Source organism: Amblyomma mixtum, chromosome 4, assembly GCF_055824585.1.
Source record: "Amblyomma mixtum isolate Tamu chromosome 4, ASM5582458v1, whole genome shotgun sequence".
Lineage (NCBI taxonomy): Eukaryota > Metazoa > Arthropoda > Arachnida > Ixodida > Ixodidae > Amblyomma > Amblyomma mixtum.
The window spans coordinates 61288275-61309795 of NC_143015.1; the positions used below are offsets into that span (position 1 = coordinate 61288275).

The 21521-nt window shown below is 48.7% G+C and overlaps 1 protein-coding gene and 1 pseudogene across 2 annotated transcripts; one reads left to right on the top strand and one right to left on the bottom strand.

Annotated features, from left to right (window-relative positions):
• The first annotated feature begins 11658 nt into the window (after positions 1-11658).
• LOC149346590 (uncharacterized) lies at positions 11659-13317 on the top strand. Its single transcript, XM_089541388.1, has 2 exons — positions 11659-11970; positions 12742-13317. The coding sequence occupies exons 1-2, from the start codon at positions 11659-11661 to the stop codon at positions 13315-13317; spliced, it is 888 nt and encodes a 295-aa protein (XP_089397514.1).
• Positions 13318-14098: 781 nt separating this feature from the next.
• On the bottom strand, positions 14099-17558 carry LOC149346591 (uncharacterized; annotated as a pseudogene). The gene is made up of 5 exons (XR_016292098.1): positions 17032-17558; positions 16250-16342; positions 15953-16116; positions 15497-15824; positions 14099-15432 (listed from the first exon to the last, which is right to left on the bottom strand). The product of XR_016292098.1 is annotated as an uncharacterized LOC149346591 (transcript).
• Between the last annotated feature and the right edge of the window lie 3963 nt (positions 17559-21521).

Sequence of the window (21521 nt, forward strand, 5' to 3'; positions counted from 1 at the left end):
GCTTCACCCGTTGGCCCGAAGCCGTACCCATTCCGGACATTACTGCGGAAACAGTTGCCAGAGCCTTCGTTTCGACGTGGGTTTCCCGCTTCGGCTGCCCCGGCATTGTTTCCACGGATCGCGGCCGCCAGTTCGAATGCGCCCTGTTCACTTCGCTCACCCGGCTACTCGGCACTAAACACTGCCGCACCACATCTTACCATCCCTGTGCCAACGGCATGGTAGAGCGGCTCCATCGCCAGCTCAAGGCTGCCCTCACTGCGCGCCTGGATCGCGAGCACTAGGTAGACCACCTCCCTATGGTGCTCCTAGGTCTACGTGCCGTCCTGCGTCGTGACCTTGGCTGTTCGGCGGCCGAACTCGTCTTCGGTACCTCCCTGCGGCTTCCCGGTGACTTGTTCGTACCTTCGGCTCTCTCGTCCCAACCCCTGCAATACCTTCAACGCCTACAGGACTGTCTTCAGCATCTGCGCCCAGTGCCGCCTCGCTTAACTGACCATCAAGTCTTTGTGCACCCAGACCTTGCTTCCTCGACGCATGTTTTTCTGAGGCGAGACGCTGTAAAGGCGCCTCTTATCCCCTCATACGACGGCCCGTACCGCGTCCTCAACAGGACGACAACTTCAGCGACAATCCTCCTTAATAGTCGTGAAGAGGTCGTCTCCCTCGATCGACTCAAACCCGCGTACCTCGAGACACGTCCCCAGGAGCTCCCCTCCGATGTTGCCGGCCCACCTGCAGATTTGCTTGCCGCCGTGGCTACTCCATCTCTGCCCCGTCGGCGCGTACATTTCGCTGTTCCTTCTAGGCGAGGGGCCCTATAGCGCCCGGCGACGCTATAAAGCGCCGGCGCTGAGATCGGCGTTACAGCGCGCGCTAGAAGTAAAAAAAAGATGGACAGCGCGTGCTCGGCGTGCACGCCCGGCACGGGCTGTTCGGAACTAGAAGCCTGCCACACTGGTCGTCTTGCTGTGGTGCTCCGCTGCGACCCGCAAATCCTCAACAGCATATAGCTTACGCGCGCTAGAAAAGTTGCAGGTTCGCTTGAGAAAGGGATCTCAACGGACAAGATATGCACCTTCAATTGTGTGCCATCCCAGCCTTTCGCATCAACACTGTGATGCAAACGCTCGCCGTACAGCGTTCCGGTTGGTGTGGTGACCGGGACGGCCACACTGGCGCTCCAAAAGCTTGGCCACACACTCGCATGTTCAACCTGAGAAAAACACACTGTACACAGTTCAGCTGCTCTTTAATCAGCAAAATCTAATTTTCACTCAGTGTTACATGATAAATAGAAGGGTAATTGTGAAACAAAAACACAATGTTAGCATTTTTATGGTGTAGCGTTCCCACCCCACTGTAAATAATTACTAGAGTAAAACTTTTTCTCCTTTACCCTATACTCCGTTTCATACATCAGGTGCATCGCTGTCAAAGGTAGCTCTCTTTTTTGCGCAGCCTGCATCCTTGACAGAAAATAGTGCGTCCCTTGTGGTGAGCGAAAATAACAAATGCATTGCCAACAGGCTTCGTGGATAATATATTTGTCATCAGTGTGTCAAAAACGATGTTGTTGCGAGCGAATCGGTCGAGATCTGTGATTTTGTATTTTGCGTTTGTCGTCTTTCTCCATTTCACGTTTTCGCTGTCCCCGCTGGCCGCCGTGTTTACTCTTTCCGTCCGCCTCCTTTTTACTTTTGAGAAAATGGCGTCCAGCTGAGCGGCCGCGGCCAGCTCTCCTATGCGCATTTTCCCGAAGATTCGTGCACGCCAAGCAAGTAATTGCGAATGTGTTCGGCCGCACCAGGATCCGTTTTCTGGAGTAGTCTGTTCGGGAAGTACTGAGTGCTGTGAGCGAGGACACTGGAGTAGCGTTGCCAAAATCAAGGCGGAGCGTCTGTGCGGGCCTGTGGCGTCTCCGAAGAGAAGACCTCGCGAAGTGAAGATTTCAAGCTCGCGAATAGTCAAGAATGACAGCTTCAAAGTCCATGCCATCCGTCTGAAAGTGCACAGTATGTACGCGAAGAGGGAATTCCCAACACTGGGCAGTGTGCTAAAAGCTGGCAATGAGGACGACGACCTGCCGAACTTCAAGAAAACCACATTGTGGAGGTTGATGAAGGACATCGGATTCACATTTCATAAAAGAAAACGGAATCTTGCACTGATCGAGCGAAGTGACATCATTGCCTGGCGTCGCAGATACCTACGGGCGATCAAGGAATTCCGAGGACAGGGCAGGTACGGGTCGTTCCTTGCTTATTTTCTTACGCAGCACGTTTAGACTGGCTTCACATAGAGCTTGATGTTAGCTTTGCAACCTCGTAGCCGTAAGAGTGAGTGCTGCTTGAGAATGACACATTTAAAGGAAATCGTCTTAATCATGTCGCTGTTGAGGACCTGTTGCGCAGAGGTGACGTTTCACGGCCAGTTTTGCGCTACGTTTCGGTGGGGCACGTGTCTGCATGGGTCAGATTAAATCGCTCAATCCCAATTGGTGCGGCAAGCAAAAACAGCAAAACTGCCAAAAATGTAGCACTGCAATGGGTAGTGCCATCTCGTCGTCGCCGCAGGAACGAATGCACACCCACTGTACACTGCCAGTTGCTCCGGTGGTGCGAGTTACTGGCGCTACTGCTGCGAACGTTGGCAATTTTTATTTGCAGCCGCCGCGAGTGAAGAGATTTCAAATGTTGCCGAATTAGTGATGTACCCCATGCAAACATACAGTGAATATAAACTGGCTACCAAATGCCGCCTGGGCGTGAAATATAATCCCGAACAAGGGAGCAATTATGCTGAGATAATTCTTTTTCTCGAGTGTCTTCGAGCGGCTGTTTGTGACACAGGGGTCAGCAGTACGTTTGTTGCAGTGCATTGCCTACTTACATGCTGCAGCGTGTTTGTTTCTTACAAGCATTGACTCGTGTACTCGGTTGTTTTACATTTACAGGTGTATCGTCTACCTAGATGAAACCTTGCTCAACGCAGGGCACACAAAAGAATACGTCTGGCAGGACAAGACTGTAAAGTCATCTCAGGATGCCTTCCGGAAATGTTTAACAACGGGATTGGCTGCGCCTTCGGGCAAATGGGCCCGTTTGATTCTTGTACAAGGTAGGAGCAGTGCAACAGGATTCGTTGAAGACACTGCTGACTTCAGAGCAAAAAAGGGAAACGACGCTGACTACCACTCTGAGATGGATGGCAACTAATTTGAGAAGTGGTTCATCGGCAAATTTTTGCCAAACATTCCGGCCAATAGCATTGTCGTCATGGGCAATGCTCCATATCATAGCGTGGCTCTGCAAAAAGGACCACTGGCTGTTTCCAGAATAAACCATTTCTCGCAAACACTGCGGGGTTAGCATTTTTATTTTCCTGTCTCATTTATTCTTTGCTCTTTCGAAATATTTTTACATAGCGTTGTACAACTTTTTCTGCATTCTTACTTGACGCTCTCCCATAGCTTGGAACTCTTTTTACCTGACTGCATGAAAATCCTGCCTGAGCAGCTTCTGCTCTTCTAGGACAACAGGGAAATCGAGATAAGCTGCTTGCCTCTGTATTGCCTTCATATTGCCACGTATCATTACAGTGTTTGTTCGTTCACGCTCAAGGCAGCAGGAAAGGGTCGTTATCACTTTTGTTCGTGGCGCGAGAAGCGACCAGACTAATCTCAATTGTTCGCAGCCATGAAAGGCTGCATCTGGGTTTTTCCAGATTACCGTAGATGATCTTGACCTGTTATCTGGAAGTTTCCTTGCCGGCTTTAAATTGAGCGATGCCGCGAGCGGCGGACATTCGTAGTTCGATGACCGCCGAGCACGCCTATTGCTTACGCCGCCGCCGAGTGAGTCAGTTCTTTTGACGGCGCAAGTCAGCCCAAATAAAGAGCTTCGTTTGAAAGTCTTTGTTGCTGTCTTCCTGAACGCTGGACTGCCGTCACCACAACGTGACATCTGGTGGAGGTGCGGGGTAGCCTTCCAGGTACCGGACAACCCCTGCAAGTCGTGATGCCAGCCCTTTGAGTTATCCACCGGAGGAACTGACTCCAGTCTACCACGCAGCCTCTGGAGCCTCCAGCCATGACTTACGCCGCAGCAGTGCGCCGTCCTGCACTTCGACGACGGGACCTAAGCCCCTATCGCCCTAAGCCAGCTGCGCTGGAGCGCCGCCTTCTCGCCCCAACTCGCCCGTCCTACGAGCGTCGCACACGGCCGAGGAAATGCGACGAGTAGAGAACACCCGACCAGCGCCGCCCGCTATGCTTCCACTGCGGCGAAGCCGGTCACATTCTCCGGTACTGCCCATACAGGAGAATAGGCATCCGAGGGTTCCCTTACGACGCCCCACGACCAGGACCCGGCCAGCGACCAGCCGAAATCGAGGATTTTTTGCGTCGGCAAGGATACTCATCGCCGAGCCGCCTATCGCGTTCTCCGTCGCCATCGTCACCGCGCTAAGTATCTCCTAGCCGAGGCTACGCAGTGCGTGGACGCTTCCCCAGCCCCCGAAGGTTAAACTGAATAAAGCAGCCTCTGGAGGTGAGGTTTGTTCTGAGCGCAAGAACTAAGATCCTCCATCGACGAAAACAGACGACCATGCCCCCTACGAAGACGACGAACCCTACGACAACGACGACCCCTACGACAACGACGACCCCTACGAAGACGACGACCCCTACGAAGACGACGACCCGACGACGACGACCCCGATGACGACGACGACTACTACGACGACAAAAACTACAACACCGACAACAACACCGACGACGACGACGACACGGCCAGACTTGAAGCTTTTACCGCTGCCCTTACACCTTATTAGGAACGCTAAAGGACTAAGTTCTCGAAGCATTCTCCGTGTTTAATTTCATTTTAAAGCATCGAGACGATGCTTCTTTGGAAGGGGGGTAATGCCACGTATCATTGCAGTGTTTGTTCGTTCACGCTCAAGGCAGCAGGAAAGGGTCGTTATCACTTTTGTTCGTGGCGCGAGAAGCGACCAGACTAATCTCAATTGTTCACAGCCATGAAAGGCTGCATCTAGGTTTTTCCAGATTACCGTAGATGATCTTGACCTGTTATCTGGAAGTTTCCTTGCCGGCTTTAAATTGAGCGATGCCGCGAGCGGCGGACATTCGTAGTTCGATGACCGCCGAGCACGCCTATTGCTTACGCCGCCGCCGAGTGAGTCAGTTCTTTTGACGGCGCAAGTCAGCCCAAATAAAGAGCTTCGTTTGAAAGTCTTTGTTGCTGTCTTCCTGAACGCTGGACTGCCGTCACCACAACGTGACAATATACATTTGTGCACGACAACGAATCTTAACTCTTGAGGCAGTACTATTTTCTCTCACTGTGTGAATCAGCACTATGTTCTAAATTTAACACTTAACACGGGAAAACATGCCATATCGAGGTGGTGTGTGTAAAAATAATTTGACCAGAAAGTTACAGACGGCCACTTGTTAATCGGGACACGGCGGAGCACTCAGCACTGTGCTAATTAAACCCGACGAATGAACGTCATCTTTCGCACAAACCTCTCGCTTGCATCTAAAAAGTATAGTCACAATGCTCCAGAATCGGGAAGAAAACCGCTACTGCTGACCAAAAGCCGGTGCGAGCTCATTGACAACAAATTTCGGACAGCTCACATTAACGCGGTATGCAACAAATGAACAGATGCATGCAGTTCATTTCAGAACACGCCATAATATTCAAGCGATTCTGAACAAAACGAGTTTTCTCATTCAAGTCACGCGAAATTCAACTTGCGATGGAAAAAAAAAAATGTGCGAAAAAAAAGATTCACCACCCGCGATTTGAACCCACGCTCCCCCACTGCCTGTCGTCTCCCCGGAGCGACGCGTTAGACCACACGACCACAAAACAGCGCGGAGTGATACATTTCTCTTTTTTTTTTTCTGCGACTACTTCCGTAGCCTTCACAGCGTTGCACATGATGTATGAAACGGAGTATAGAGAGCAATTTAAAGAGGTCGCATTTCAAAATCAACAGTTCGCGTGAACGGTCTCAACTCATCAATACCACTACCGCGTAGCAGAGAGATGCTGGCAGAGATCACTGCGGTAACCGTCATTGGAAACATTGACACCTCCTCGGCACTCATCGCCTGCCACCGGGCGACGTCACATCGGTAACAAGGCTTAACAATATGACGTGACCTCATGAGCTGTCATAGTGATGACGCCGATTAATCGCCGCCATAGCCTCTTGATTATTATTTCCCTATTACACGAACTAAATCAAACTTTTTTAATTTATTACTTTTCATTCATCAAACACTTTGCCCCTTTTTGCCCTTCTTCGGCTCTCTTTGCCGCGACCGATTTATTGATCGCTGATCGATTTATTGTTTAATGATGGAGTAATGTGCAGTAAATTACATTATGAATCTAATTAACAGATTTATTTATCAATTTAATTATTCATTAATTCATAATTAGCTGTTAAATATGTTCGGACGTTTTATTATTCATTAATTGATTGACTGGATTTCGATTAACGCCGATTATTCCATCGTTTCATCTCAGTACCATGTCGGGTTTTCAAATTTGGCGCCACGCAGTGGCTCTGCCCCCTTCCGGTTTTCCGGCCACACTTCCGATGCCAGATTTTCCCCTGGCTCCGCCCACTTTTGGGGCGATTTTTACTCGAATTACTTAACTAATGAACTTATCGACGTAATAATTTTTTCGACATCGACCTCACATCATCCTCTTTCGATTAAAGCCATTCGTTTGGCGCTAACTCTCCTCAGTTTCTCATAACTGCTGCGGCCTCGTCTTGCGGACATGGTTTGCGGACGCGGTTTGCGAACACGACCTTGTAGACATAGCCTAGTAATGCTTTTGTTTACTTAGTGATGTCGTCCCACTTATTCTAGGAGCTCACTCGCTCGTATGAAGCAAGCCAGTCGTCGCAGTCTGTGTCGTCGGTGCCGCTAAAGAGCGCAGGGTCGCGCTGGCGTAAGGAGCCAGAGCAGACAACCGGCTGGGTCATCGGTGCGGCCGGTGGGTGTTCGTCTTCAGCCATACGGGCTCGTCTTGCCATACGTGAGGTAAGGAGATCAGGCAGCACCTCCACCAAATGTAGAAGAAGGACGTCGGCGACGTCGGCGATGGAGCGGGGCGACCAAGACCAACACGATCTGCGCGATGGCAATCCCACAACTGCTTCTTCTTCATCGGCGTCCAGCGAAGGGGTCCAGCTTCTTTTTCACATCAAATTAATATTTCAACTGCTCCCAGCCAAAGTGAAACACCTGTTCTTCTCTTCTCCTCTGCCCGGAATGTACCGCTCTAAGCCTAAAAGTTTTGGAATATTATTAGGCCGAAAACTTCAAAACCTTTAACGTTTTCCGCAGAAAAGAACCGCTCTGTTTGTGACGCTGGAGTTGCCGAACTGTTGAACTCTGCTCACGTTGCTGTATTCACTAAATTACCAGGTGAAGACGTAGCTGATAGCAGTTTTCTCATGAATCACGTCGTGCAACGTACTACATTTGAACCTGATGGTACTATGATGCTTAAGCAATCTCTAAAGCTCTCAGCACCAGCCGTAATCGATGGCAATCATTTTAGAATAACAAAAAGTTTTATAAATACCTAAAATATCATTCTGTGTAAAACTTTTTTGCAGTGTCTTTCATCTGGGGTTGTGTGGGTCGATGTAAAATTCTGTAAAAATTATTTCATTGCAAAAAAAATCGCCAATTACCTTCGCGTCATTGTTAGCAGCCCACACTGATCATCACTGTCACTTCAAAGAAAGTGGAACACGAAAGCTGTTCGACTGTAATTAAATTCTTGATTTAAGTCAACTTTCATTCAATCTTAAGTATTAAGCATTATTATCTACCTATAAGATTGTGTTGCGAAGCCAAACAAGCTAGATTTAATAACTATCTTAGTTCTTCTCTTGGCATTAACATACCTGCTTATCAACTGAGTCTTGACTTTGAAAAACCATTTGGCAATGTTCTTCGCGAACTTCTCGTTTGAAAACTTCCATATATTGATATTAAGTTTTTAGCTATAATCTTTCCTTAATAAAGGCTGCAGTGCCTGTACGCCAGCAAATTTTCATCCCAAATTCCCCCTTTCGTCTGTGAGAATGCCACAAGGTACTGTCCTCGGACACTTACTTTTCGCCTCTGTTGTAACGTATTTGGGAAAGGCACGACGGCCAAATTCCTTTTTCTGCACTTTCATTTCTTTAATGGTGTGGACATTGCTGTCCGGCCTTTGTAGCAAGCTTTCAGAAGCGGCCGAGATGACGTCCAGTTAACCTACGCCTAACAGCTCATTGCTCGTTTTTTACCCTCTGACATAATAAATATTTCACTATGTCGAAGAGAGTTGGCTATTTTTCAGAAGCACAAATAACCAAATATGCTCTGCAGCTTTATTTCTGAACCTTATTTGCTGCAAATTAAGTTTTGTCTCCATATGATCACTATAGCTTGCGTGCTATACTTCAAGTCAAGCAGGAGTGCGTGAATACAAAAGAAATGAGGGTATATTTGTTGAAAGTTGCGTGGTAAGCTTTAAAACTTTTCCACATCAAGTCTACTTCACAACGTCGACGGTAGAATTTAGTGACCATATGAAGATAACGTTCTTGCCCGCTGCTCTTGCAAGTGACCGTTGAAGTGTGGTGCGTTTAATTGCGCCGAAAGTGGCCACTTAACAAACAGGAGTGATAAAGATACGCCGCAACACCACCATACTTTGTTTCGCAAAGCGAGAGCACTAGAAGATTGTTATGCGTTTACACTGAGTTCTGGTTCATTCCTTCACGGTTGCGTATTCGGAGCTTTACACACGTGTCTGCACACAACCAGACATCTGTTCGGGTCATCTAGCTGGTGGTTAAATATTTATCGGAAGGTGCTGAGCGGTGGCGACACGGATGTAATGAAGATACATCGAACCATGTAGTTATCAATTCCAGTCTGGTGACGTCTCTTCCGGTCATAAGAATTATTTCGCCGACGATGCATTCTCGATGGGGCTTATAATCTGATCCCAATAAAAACTCGTCTAATGTAAAGAGATAGTTTTTCCTAATGTCTGACGCTTTTCTCTTTTCTATTACATAACCGAGGCTGCACAAAGCAGTTATATACATTCCTTCTCGGTGTGGGCCGCCTCGGTGGCTGAGTGCTTATGGCGCTCGGCGGCTGCTGACCCGGAAGACGCGGGTTCGATCCCGGCCGCGGCGGTGGAATTACGATGGAGGCGAAATTCTAGAGGCCCTTGTGCTGTGCGATATCAGTGCATGTTAAAGAAACCCAGGTGGTCAAAATTTCCGGAGCCCTTCACTACGGCGTCTCACATAGCCTGAGTCTCTTTGGGACGGTGAACATCCATAAAACATCTGTCCTGGTGTGAATTCTACCTTTAGGTATTACTTTTCTTGCACTCTAGCTGTCCCATATTCGGCAGGGCTCGTAAAGAGAGGAGGCATGGCCTTTGAGATAGTCATCATTTATTGCAGCAAGAATGCAGGATACCGCTCTTACCAAGCTTGCAGGTTGGTAGATAAAGAAAGCCTTCACTGACTCCCATTCTAATGTTTCGCATTGAGGATAAAAGTTTTCCTTACTCAATCTATTTTGTGCAGGAGTTTTCATGTAGATGCTTTTATTTCGAGACATATAGTATACACCTTACGGCACCCTTCAGTGCAAAAAGAACATGAAAGGTTAATACAATGGTTATTCTCACCTTACAGAGACATGGAGCTTTAGAGGTCGAAGTGCTCCGCTCCATTGCCCAACCGCAAGCAATACGGTCTCTGATTCTTGAGTAAGGCCGTACATGATACTTTTGGTATACTCCACGTCAGTCGAGTAGGAACTGTGAACCGTCTTTGTTGGACGTCAGGCAAGAGACGAGTCATATAAATTTTAAACGGTAACTTTTCTGATCCCTTAATTTCCAAGGGGAGAATTTTCTGGCTGCCTGTAGGCTGCTTGCTTTTGGTTTAACCATGTTCATTTCTTTTCAGTTACCTTTACTTTATTCAGCCTAAGGACGCTCTCAGAAGGTGTAACTTAGAGTGTGGATTGATATATTGATCGATGATAAATAAATTTGAAATACGAGAAATATAAAAGCTTAAAGCATCTAAAGCTGCAGATGGGCCCATAATGGCGGCAGTGTCAGTGGAGAGGTCATTCAAGTCCACTAGAGATACGTAAGGGCGGGACATAAATAGGTAATTAAAGTTTAAGGGGACTTACTTTGCCGTCCCTGCAACCTACTAGTACTATAGGTGCAGTAATTATACAAATGGTGTAATTTAAATTTTGCAAAGGTTTTAGGGTTACAAGTGCGTAGTACTTAAAGCCTTATATCATCCACAGTATATGTGAAGCCCTTCTCAAACAAACATTTCAGCCGCGTTAATAGTACTACCCCGTCATGAGCAATTACCGTAAAGTTCCAAGCACTTGGAATGAAGCATCAATCGGTATTGTCTTTTTTGCGGTCTATAATTTCTCCATGCCAAATAAGGCACGCATTCAGTCCTTTCAGCACGCATCATCCCTCGACCCTTGACTTCAACCAGCCTTCTTCTCCTTTATACTTGCCCCAAGACTAACAAATAATGCCGCCAGCAAGCTTTGCGCTTTAAGTAAAGAGCGACAAAAATGAAGCCAATCATCGTAGAATGCGCGCGTCTTAGAACTGCGGCTCTGCGAACTTACTCAGCAGGCTCATTGCAGATAGTAAATAAGCGCACGCACTTACTCGAGAGCCGAGTGCCACTAAGCCCTCCTGTCAACCAAGCTCGGTATTGGCGCGCGTAGTCGTCTAGTTAAGATAACGAAGAACCCTTCGCGAACACAACCCTTGGCAAGTGGAGGCGCCAGATAAGCTGGAAACTTAGGAGATCTGGTTGCTTCATACAGGAAGTCCACGTTCCTTCGTGCCTCGAAGAGACTTCGGTAAGTCTTGCATAATCTCGTGAGAAAGCGCCTGCATCAATATGAGCCTCTGCTAACGTCTACGAAAAGCATCATAAGGCAGCATGGTGGACTCGAAGCAGTCTCCTTTTTCTTAAAACATAGGAGTGCCCGGGACTGCGAAAGTTACTGCGCATTTTTTATTACATATTTCCTCTTCGGTCCGTTGCGTCACTTTCAAGGTAAATGTTGTGTAGAGTTTTCTGAACGCTGTTGCGAACAAGTCAGTAAAAGTAGAACCTGAACTGCGAATAACGTCAAGTAGATAATAGGGTGCGCCTCCGGGTAAACCGATAAACGAGCGAATAATACTTTGACTATCAAAACTCTTATCGCAGCGCATTTTGCGTGCAATCAACAGCTTTTCATTGAATTCCGTCAATTTAATTAAAGGATTGCTTTACGCTGACTTATATATTGAAAGTTATATATTGCTTATATATTCAAAGTTATACATATGCTTATAGGAGGTATGCACATGACGTCAGACGCAAGGGGCACTAGCGTCGATCGCAACCGCCGCCATGTTTGCGGTCTCCTCCAGTGCGGTGTCGCAGTGCTGCTCGCTGTGAGACGCGGAGACGCGACGATTGTGCCCTCGTCCCACGCTTGCAACCTGATCGCCGTGAGCGGAGCTCTGTAGTTTGCACAAAATGCGCTTAAGTGCCTACGCACGCGAGCTGTGCGATGCAGAAAAAACTCGCTACGTGCAAAAGGTGCGCCTTTCTGACGGGGTCGATCCACTCGATCTTCGAGGTGAGGAACTTTGCCGCGATGTTGACCTCTACCCGCGCGTCGACTTCACGGATATCAAAGACTACCTTGTTCACACTACAAGCTTTGTAACAAGAGAACAGCTGAACGCTTACAAAGCAATGGAGGCTCATAATTTTCTGACCAGCGGCTGGGTCCAACAGCCGTGCCTGAAAGTGCTATCCGACGGCCGCGTCGTCATCGTTTGCGAGGTAAGCAAACTGCCTTGCCCAGACCTGCTTGTATTATGCATGCAAAATGCTTGTGGTGCGCGAAAGAAACGTAAACTGGGGTTGACAGTAGCTTGGAAATGCGCGTTTTTCTCTGTGCAGCTTACGCGCGGCGAAGGCGAGAGCAAAAATAAAAAAGTTTTTGAGGCAGTGTCGTTGGTACATGCCCTAATTATTTAATTTCACAAAATTCGCTAATGCAGCGCATGTAGAGCACAACTGTTATTAACTTAGATTTAGCTCTAATTGGTGTTTCAGATATTCCGAGTCCAAGTGGGTCATTTGAGTGGCCTCGAGCGCGGCCTGAGGCAGTCACACTAAATTTTGCTGATATGCCCCATTTTAACCCTCTTGTCTGTCTTCGCATGCAGCGTTTCGCTTTTGGCTTCTTTTTTCATTGGGGCCAGTACAATTGCTTTCTACAATTTACATGATTTAATGATAGAAATGCCAGAAGTGGTTAAAGAGTTTGTATGTCATTTCTGGTTCCCTCTGGTAGGCTACCTAAGCATGTAATTCATTAACACAGCAGAGGAAACACTAAACAAACAGGCTGCACTGGCATGGCCATTTTAGTCTGTTTTGTAAACTACTGTTTTTAAGAGGTATTTGTAGAAATTTTTATTCATGAATTTTTGTTGTTCACCACCTACTTTGCACTTCTAAAGTCTCACGCCACCTGAAATTCTGCCAGTGTAAAGAACTATGCAGTTTGTTTGTTTTTTGTAATTTAGCACCTTTCCATTAATACAGGTTCGGCATTCTCAGTCAGTCAATGACAAGCCACTGACGCCTTGGCTTGTCATTAAGGAGGACGGCGAAGTGCAAGCTGCGCATTGTACTTGCAAGGCGGGCCTTGGGGAAGCGTGCTCGCACATTGCAGCAGTGCTTTTCTACATAGATGCAGTTGTGAAGAGGAGAGGTGGACAAGTGTGTACAGACAAAGTGAACACATGGTTGCCCCCAACAGTGCGATCCGTGGAGCCGAAAAAAGTTTCCAGTGTGAATTTCTCCTCGTCAACGATGAAAAAAAGGCTGATGGACGGGGAACAGCCCCTTCGCAAGAAGAAGCAAAGAAGGGCTGTTACAGAGGCGACAGATGAAGAGTGGGGGACATTTCTGACAGCTTGTCACAACAGCGGAAGCCGGCCAGCACTTCTGTCTTTGCAACCAGATTTTGCAGATCACTTTGTTCCCGTGGCAATGAAGTTCCCCAGTGCCATTATCACCAATTTGCAGGATGAAGATGTTCCAGGCACATGGAACGAGATACAAGAGAAATGTCTTGCCCTTGCTGGAGGCCTGTCTATTGAGCATGAGGTACAGTAGCTGAAATTAGCATGTTTCTTGCTGTTACTGTAGCTTGTTTTCTGAAGCTGCCTACAAGTACCAATTAGAAAAAAATATAACAGCCTTAAGATGGCACACAAGGGAACGAGACAAACATTTGCACTAGTGTGTGTGTTGTTCCCTTTCGTCCCAGCTTAGGGTCGTTGCATCCTTTCCGTCGACATGTACCAACCAACTCGTATGAGCTAACTGCTCAGATTTTGCTCCTTAAGTGGCCTTGACATTGTGACTAGTTTTTGCTAGCTTCAGACGTCAATGACCAACATATCCTCACCGTCTTGTTTCAGGTTGCTGACTTGATAGAAAAGGAGACTAGAGAGCAGGCAAGGAGCACCAATTGGTTCGCCTTCAGAGCTGGACGCATCACAGCTTCAAATGCTAAGTCTGTATGCAGGACTTCGACAACAAACCCGTCGCAGTCCCTGCTAAAGAGGTTATGCTATCCAGAAGATGCACAGTTCTCAAGCCCACAAACTGCGTGGGGAAAGGAACACGAACAGAAAGCCACACAAGCCTATACAGCTGCATCTAAGAATGTTCATGTTAATTTTCAGTGCAGTCAATCAGGTCTGCATATATGTCAAGACAACCCATTTCTGGCTGCAACCCCTGATGGTATGGTCAGCTGCAATTGTTGTGGCCAGGGAGTGCTGGAGGTGAAATGCCCATACAGCTGTAGAGAAGAGTCGGTCAGAAGTTATGCATTGTCTGACTCATCCTGTCTTTCCATTGTAGACGACAAAGTGGTGCTGAGGACAGATCATAGTTATTTTTACCAGGTGCAAATGCAGATTCAAGTCTGTAAAGTGAAGTACTGCGATTTTGTTGTTTGGACGCAAAAGGACTATGTTGTTCTTCGAATCTATGAAGACACACAGTTCTGTAGGAGAATGCTCCAACGTTGCGCACTTTATTTTAAGCTTGTCATTTTGCCAGAATTATGCTATCGCTATTGGACCGAGAAACTTCACACAGGGCTGCAAGACGCTAGTGATGAAGACTCAGCGCCAGCAGAAGAGGTGTACTGTGTATGTGGTGGTCCCAAGTCAGGCAGAATGATCATGTGTGACAGCAAGACATGCAAACATGTCTGGTTCCATTATGCGTGTGTTAATTTGAACAGAGCACCAAAAGGAAAAACATGGTACTGCCCTGAGTGCACAGAGCAAAGTAAGAAGGCGTAATTTGTTCGTACTGACCGAGACACTTTCCCCTTCACGCATAAGTGAGATGCTCATAGAGAGCTTGGCGTGAAGGAAACAAACAGTTTGGCATTCACTGTGTGAAACAGCCATGCAATCTGTATCTGCAGGAAAAGTAGTAAAGCAAATTGAGAACACCTTTATTTACACCAATTCTCTAAGCATACTTGCAGCACTTAAGAAAACTGTGCGTGATTTCACCCAAATGGGACAGTTGAGTTGTTCATATTGCACAGTGCTGAACAAATGAAAACAATCTTGTCGAGTATTGTTGGTTCATTTTCTTCACCAACGACCATTTCCACAGGAAGGGTGTGCTTCAGGATCTTGTACTTATTACGTACAAGTCCAATCACTCTCTCGACATGGATTCTCACATTTGCTATCTTTCGAGTCTTTTCCACATCAAGAGCAGAGAGTTGCTGCTTACCTCTAGTGAAGGCAGGCATGGCCAACTTAGCACAGTGCATGCCAACACTGTCGGCAATTGTGAATCCCCGGTCTGCGAGAACTACATCCCCAGGCAAGAGGTTGTTTAAAATGCCACACTTTTCAGCAATAACCTTATCACTAGTCCTCCCACACCATCCTCGAGATATAAATGTGACAACGCCTTGTGGTGCAATACCAATCAAGTACTTTACAGTATTATGGCTTTTGTAGTGTGACCATGTGTGATCGTGGCAACATGGATGAAGGCCGCTCGATGAATATTTCAAAACAGTCCAGGACAACTGCCACTTCCACACCAAATGACTTTCGAAATGTCATGGGCATGGTTGCCCAGAGCGTGTCGCGGTCAGGCCACTGCACAGCTCGGGAAAGCCGGACAAAAGCCACGTCCAGCCACTTGTTTATAATCCTTGATGCTGTGGATTGTGATACATGAAACCTGCAAATAAAAATGAAGGATATCAGCAAATTGCATCACAAGAAAGTGAAATACAAGGTTATACCGGTAGGCCAAATCTTGAAGAGGAGTGTTGAGCCGGAGGCGGATCAAAAAAATGAGCATTTCTTGGAAGGCTGTTAAAGAATTCCGGCTTGTATGCATTGCACCTTTCTTCAGGATGTTGAAGAGGGCAAGCAAGAGTGCAAAGTTTGGCAGTCCAGTGTAGAACTGCACCATATCCTCCCTTGTTTTCAGGACGTCTTGTGATGACATGTGCATTCCAAGCTTCTCTTTTGTGTCTGCAAGCTCCGAGAGGAGGTGCCTGTTCTCTTCCTCGAGCTGTTCTATGTGAGCCATCGTTAGCTCGGTGACCTGACTGAAATCAGCCTTCCCTGAAAAGATGCAGATAATAAGAGTGATCATAGTATTAAGAATTGCTTTCAAACAATACATTTCTCACCACTAATTGAACCTACATTAGTGGTGATTCAGAGCTTCTGTACAGCACCTTGAGACGTACCTCTACTCTCACAAACTTCCATGGGAACCTGCGGCTGAATCGGTTCTTCTTCCTCGGCAGAGGAAAGTGTGTCCTCTGAAACCACAGTGTCGGCTGTTGTGTTTGGGCTCACTTCTTTCAGGGGACTGGGCCGATGTTCTGACCGTCGTTGCTTTCTCTTGTACCTGGAAATGTTTTATCTTCAGTTAAACAGGAACCACCACATAAACAAGCTCCTGTTTGGGCTGAAGGCATAAAGAACTTGAATACAGGGAAACTTGTAGGGTAACTAGCACCTGCAGAAATACAGACACCTACCGGGATGCCAAACCTTCAGAGTCCACACGTTTGCCAGGACCTAAATGAAGAGATGGTGCCCAGTCTGGGTCTGCCTCACATATGCTGGTCGGCCTGCAGAAAATAAACTCAATCTTTCAAAAACTGCATGTGTTAGACTATTTCCTGCACGCTGGGAGTTTACTTGCAGAAACTACAGCAAGGTAGAGAGCTCCAGCCTTATTCTACACCACTAGGGCTTCTTTTACCGAGTTCTGCACTCTTTCGAGCTGTACACTGCAGTGTTTATTTCCCGGCCGCGGAGATCGCGAAGGCCACCGGTAGAGTTGGTTAATCGCCGGTCTACATCGGCTGGTTCAGAAGGACGTAGTCCAATCTTCTCACCGAACTTCGGCTCACGTTTACGACAGAAAAAATTAATCGGAAAGCGTTTTCTCTTCTACCTTGCATATTTGTGTACAAGTCCGCGCAGCGTTTTACTTTTAAGGTACAATTTATCAGCCTCTGCTACCTTCGATAACAAGCTTACTTCTCTCTCTCTTTTTTAGCAAAGTACAAAATAGAGCGATCATTCAAGAGCAGAGGACACGAGTGCCATGTCGAGGTCGTCGCGTGAGCTTCCCTTCCACTTTTTTAACCTGAACGCGCGAGCGTCGACTGCCCGGCGCTGCGGCATCGTAAGTTTTTAGTAGACTCGCTGACCACAACCACCTACGTGACGATGCTGCTCTAAGTTGCGCTGAGCGTCGTTACAAGTACACTGAAATCGTAAATAACGCTCATCGAGACGTCTGAACGCTTACCTGAGATGAAGTGCTTGCCGCATACTCTGTAGTGGTTTGCTGAGTGGTTCCAAGTCCTTACGGTTGATCCGGCGAAACCACTCGGCCCTCCTGCGAGCGGTCGTCTCTTCGGTCTTCTTGCACTGGTTTTTGACGACCTTCGGTATGCAAAATAAGCCGACCTGTGCTATATTTTGGTCGCCGGGCTTCTTTTTTGTGCGATGGTTGCAACCAAACACCACGCAGTTCACCATTCTCGCGCGCGCAACACGCCGGCACCGCAGGAACGCGAAAACGTGCAACGCCCGTTTTTGCAGTCCAGAGACTCATTCACACGGCAGCTCTGTGAACACGTTGCTCAGATTTTTGACGGATGCTTGCACGGATAGAGGAGGCGCTGCACGGATGAACGTGGAGTTAAACCGCCGACTCCGAAAACACGACTAGCCTAGCCGTACTACGCAACGCGAGCCGAGAGACCGCAATCATGATGGACAAGCCGGAACGACGCTGGCGCCCTCTCGGGGGATCAGGCCCAGTGCATACCTCCTATATATTCAATGTTCACAAATCAAAATGTGCTTCTTTAAGTGAGGCCGCCGCTCTCCGGATCCGGAACTTTTAATGCGGCAGCAAATAATAACCTGAGCCCTTTTGAGATATTAAACTTCCTAGACCAACTATTTATTTTTTCTTACTCTTTGTCTTTCGCTGTCACGTGCTGCTGATTGGTATTTTGTGTTTTGTTACGTCTCGCCTTCGTCGTGGGGAAGACAACGACATGGCAGCAGCGAAACGCCGACAAACCCCGAGACGCGCGTTGGGTGAGCGCCTGGATTGCCACGGAAGCCGCGTCCATCTGCCCGGTTGAGCGAGCGTTTCCCGTACACCGAGTGTGAACGCGCGTTCGAAATGCGCGCAAACGCCGCTCATGGACATTCCGGCGTCTGCGCTACGTGGATGGCATCGTTCCAGTCTCCCAGCGCGTGACGACGGCGTGATCTCTCGGGAGTGAGTGAGTGCGTGTGTGTCTGTGATTGGTGCCAGTGAAACCCGGCCCCCATCTACGGACCCTAGGGAAGGGAACTCTTAAAAAGCCGGCAGCGGCACGGCCGAAGAGCTCTTTGTCATCATGATCTCCTGATGAGCTGTCGTGATGCAGCGTTCCTGCAGCTCACTTGTAAATATTCCTGTATAAAGTCCTCTTTCATTGTCTTTTTCCAGCAGCCTCGTCTCAGACGTCCCTCAATTCACTCTCCGGCACACGACCATGCTACCTCGTCCCTAACAAACTGGTGGCAGCGGTGTGATGCTGCTACCTCGTCCTTAACAAACTGGTGGCAGCGGTTGGGTGCTGCTACTCGACTGTAACAAACTGGTTGGCAGCGGTGGGACGCGAAACATCGGACGCCAGCGGAGAGTTGCGTACAAAGAGACGCTAAGCAGCAGAACGGCGAGTCGGGGGCAGTGCAACAGCCCTTTGTGAAGACTGGTTGCCTGCAGCGGAACGACTGCGCTGGATTCTTGGCTGCGAGGTTTGGTGAGTGCGGGACTTTCTTCTGCTGAGTTTTGCCAGGCTTTTGTTAGTGTCAGGAACAGAGCTGGTAATTGGGTTGTCGTTGCTGCTGGGTTAGTTGCAGCAAGACAATAGCGGGCAGTAGAGAAGCAGCACTCGGAGCAGCCATGGATTTGAAGACGCTGCGCAAACCAAAGTTACTGGAGCTTGCGAAAGAGTTGCGTCTGGAGGTATCAGACAAACTCAGAAAAGCAGAACTGCTGAAGGCTATTCTTGCGTTAGAAGCTGAAGATGACGAGCTTGCGGAATGCCTTGAGACCATTGACGAGAGAGAATTGGCAAAAAGAGAACAAGAGGAACTCGAACGTAAAGAAAAACAAGAGGAACGCGAACGTAAAGAAAAACAAGAGAAAGAGGAACTTGAACGTAAAGAAAAACAAGAGAAAGAGTAACGCGAGCGTCAATACGCTTTGGAAATGAAGCGTCTCGACATAGAGATGGAACGCGTTCGTAGTGCAGGTCAGGCACACGGTGCAGGAGAGCTGCGTGAACAGGAACGCGAAAGAGAGCTGCGCGAACAGGAACGCGAAAGAGAGCAGCGGCAACAGGAATACGAAAGAGAGATGCGGGAACTCACACGTGAACTTAACGCGATCAGAAGTATGAGAACGCGATCTCGCTGAATAGTTTTCAGAAAAGGGGAAAATTTCAGAACTTTTCAGGAAAATTTTGAGAGAATTTGCATGGAGGAGCAGCTAGATCAGGATTATTGGCCAATTGTGTTGATGGGATTCTCCCATGTGAACCTTGTAATGTCTGGGCGAGGTTGTCTGACGAGGATGCCCACAACTATGCGATAACCAAAAGTGCGCTCCTCCGATACTTTCGAATTCCCGCGGAGGCAGATTTGGAAGGCCAAATTGACGGTGGTAAGCTACACCGCGATAGTGTCAGGGACCGAGTTAGAAGCTCCGCTCAGTCGCCGGATGACACGAGTGCTGTGCAGAAGTGGCGGCATAGGACAGGTTTCGTCCAGGAAAGAAAGGCCACTTCGGTAGCGAGGACCGAGGAGTTCGGTCAAGAAGCTAGCGAAGAGTGCAGATCCACAAGGCGTGAGGGCTTGGGGGATAATGTAGGCACTAAGGCTAGCAACGAGGAAGAGTGCAGATCCGCCAGCCGTGAGGGCTCGGTGGTGGTGGTGGTGGAAAACATTTATTTACACATGCACTACTGGAGGTATTGCATGAGCTGACCCAGAGGGGGCCAGCCTTTACAAGTACTAGGTGGAGGTCCCTAGTTCGGGATCCCAGTGGCGTCGGCCGCCGCCCGGGCTCGCGCGACCAAGGCCCGTTGGGCTGCAGGTCAGAGCAGCCGAGCAGGGTCGCCTCCCAGTCCTCCCGGGTTGGGTTGGGGTGAGGGGGATAGCAGGGTTGGAGGGGCAGGCCCACACCATGTGGTAAATGTCCGAAGACTTATCTGCACAGTGCGGACAGCTGCCCGAGAAAGAAGGGTCGAAGTGTTTGAGAGCTGCCGGGCACAGCAAAGTATTGGTATACAGGCGAAGCAAAAGCCGCTCCTCCGCCTTTGAGAGACCTTTACACGGGCGGGGATAAAGACCATGGCCAGATTGATAATGTAAAACAATGTTTTTAAAGGAGTAAGCGGGAGTGAATTCGAATTCCTGATCGTCGGGGTCGGAGGGGAATGTCCGGTGAGAGAGCGCGCGGGCGGCGGCGTCAGCTGCCTCATTTCCCTCAAGGCCCATGTGAGCAGGAGCCCAAACGATACGCCGGTGCGCGGGGTCCCCGGTGTATACGCTGTTTTGGAGAATGCGGTAGGCTAGATATGGTACCCAGCCCTGCTCGACGTTCCGACATGCCCCTCGCGAGTTGGAAATAATTGTTTTTGAATTGGAATTAGATGCAGCCAACGCAATGGCGACCTCCTCCACGTGTGTTATGTCACGGGCTCGGAAAGTTCACTGTTTTGGATTGGTGGACGACTGCGGCCGTGTACCATCCCCCGTGGTGGGGGCCGGAGGCATCCACGTAGAATACGCCGGGTTTCGATCCATAGTGGCGGGCCAGGGCTTCCGCCCGCGCCAGGCGCCGGCCATTATGGTCTTCACGGTTCATGTTCGCGGGAAGAGGGCGCACGTGGAGGGCGCATCTCCACTGGGATGGAATACGTACGCGCTCTTCCATAAGAGTGGTGTGTTGGATGTGCAGTCGGGCAAGCAGGCGGCGACCCGACGATGTCTTTGAGAGACGTGTGTATTGGTTGGTCAAGTGGGCTTCCCGGAGCTCCCGAAATGTGTTCACCATGCCCAGCCCCAGGAGGCGCTTGTTGGAGGTGTTCACGGGGAGGCCCAGAGCTCGCTTAATAATTTTGCGGAGGATGACTTCGAGTAAATCCTCGTCTTGCTTCCGCAGGTGGAGGTATGGAGTCGAATATAGAATTCGACTGGTTACAAATGCATGCGCCAGCCGCAAGGCGTCCTTACATCGTAACCCCCCGCGCTTGTTAGAAACCCGGCGGACCAAGCGGCCCACCTGGTCCCCCACTTGACGGAGTTTGGCCAATGTTGTTTCTGACCGTCTGTTTTGATGTATGAAGAGCCCCAGTACCCGGACTTCGATATTTTCAGGAATTGGACCTGTCTCAAGAGAGAATGAAATTTTGGCTGTGCACTTTGGTGAGGGGCGTATGTGCACAAATTCAGACTTTTGGGTGGAACATTGGAGGCCGCAGCGGCGAGCATAACGGTCCACTATGGTCGCCGCCTCCTGCAGGTTGGCCTCAATGTCTCCAAGGGAACCCTGTGTAGCCCACAGGGTGATGTCATCGGCGTACAGCGCATGCTGCACACCGGCGACAGCGCCCAGCTGGGCCGGTAGGCGCATCATAGCCAAATTGAACAACAGGGGAGACAGCACCGCGCCCTGGGGCGTACCCCTGGTTCCTGGGCTCGGAGAAGCATGCACTTTCCGGGAAG

Excerpts from the sequence above, each read along its gene's own strand:
- LOC149346590 (XM_089541388.1), top strand. The coding sequence starts at position 11,659 with ATGCGCTTAAGTGCCTACGCACGCGAGCTGTGCGATGCAGAAAAAACT. Across the intron at positions 11,971-12,741 it reads GCGTCGTCATCGTTTGCGAG|GTTCGGCATTCTCAGTCAGT; the intron begins GTAAGCAAACTG and ends CCATTAATACAG.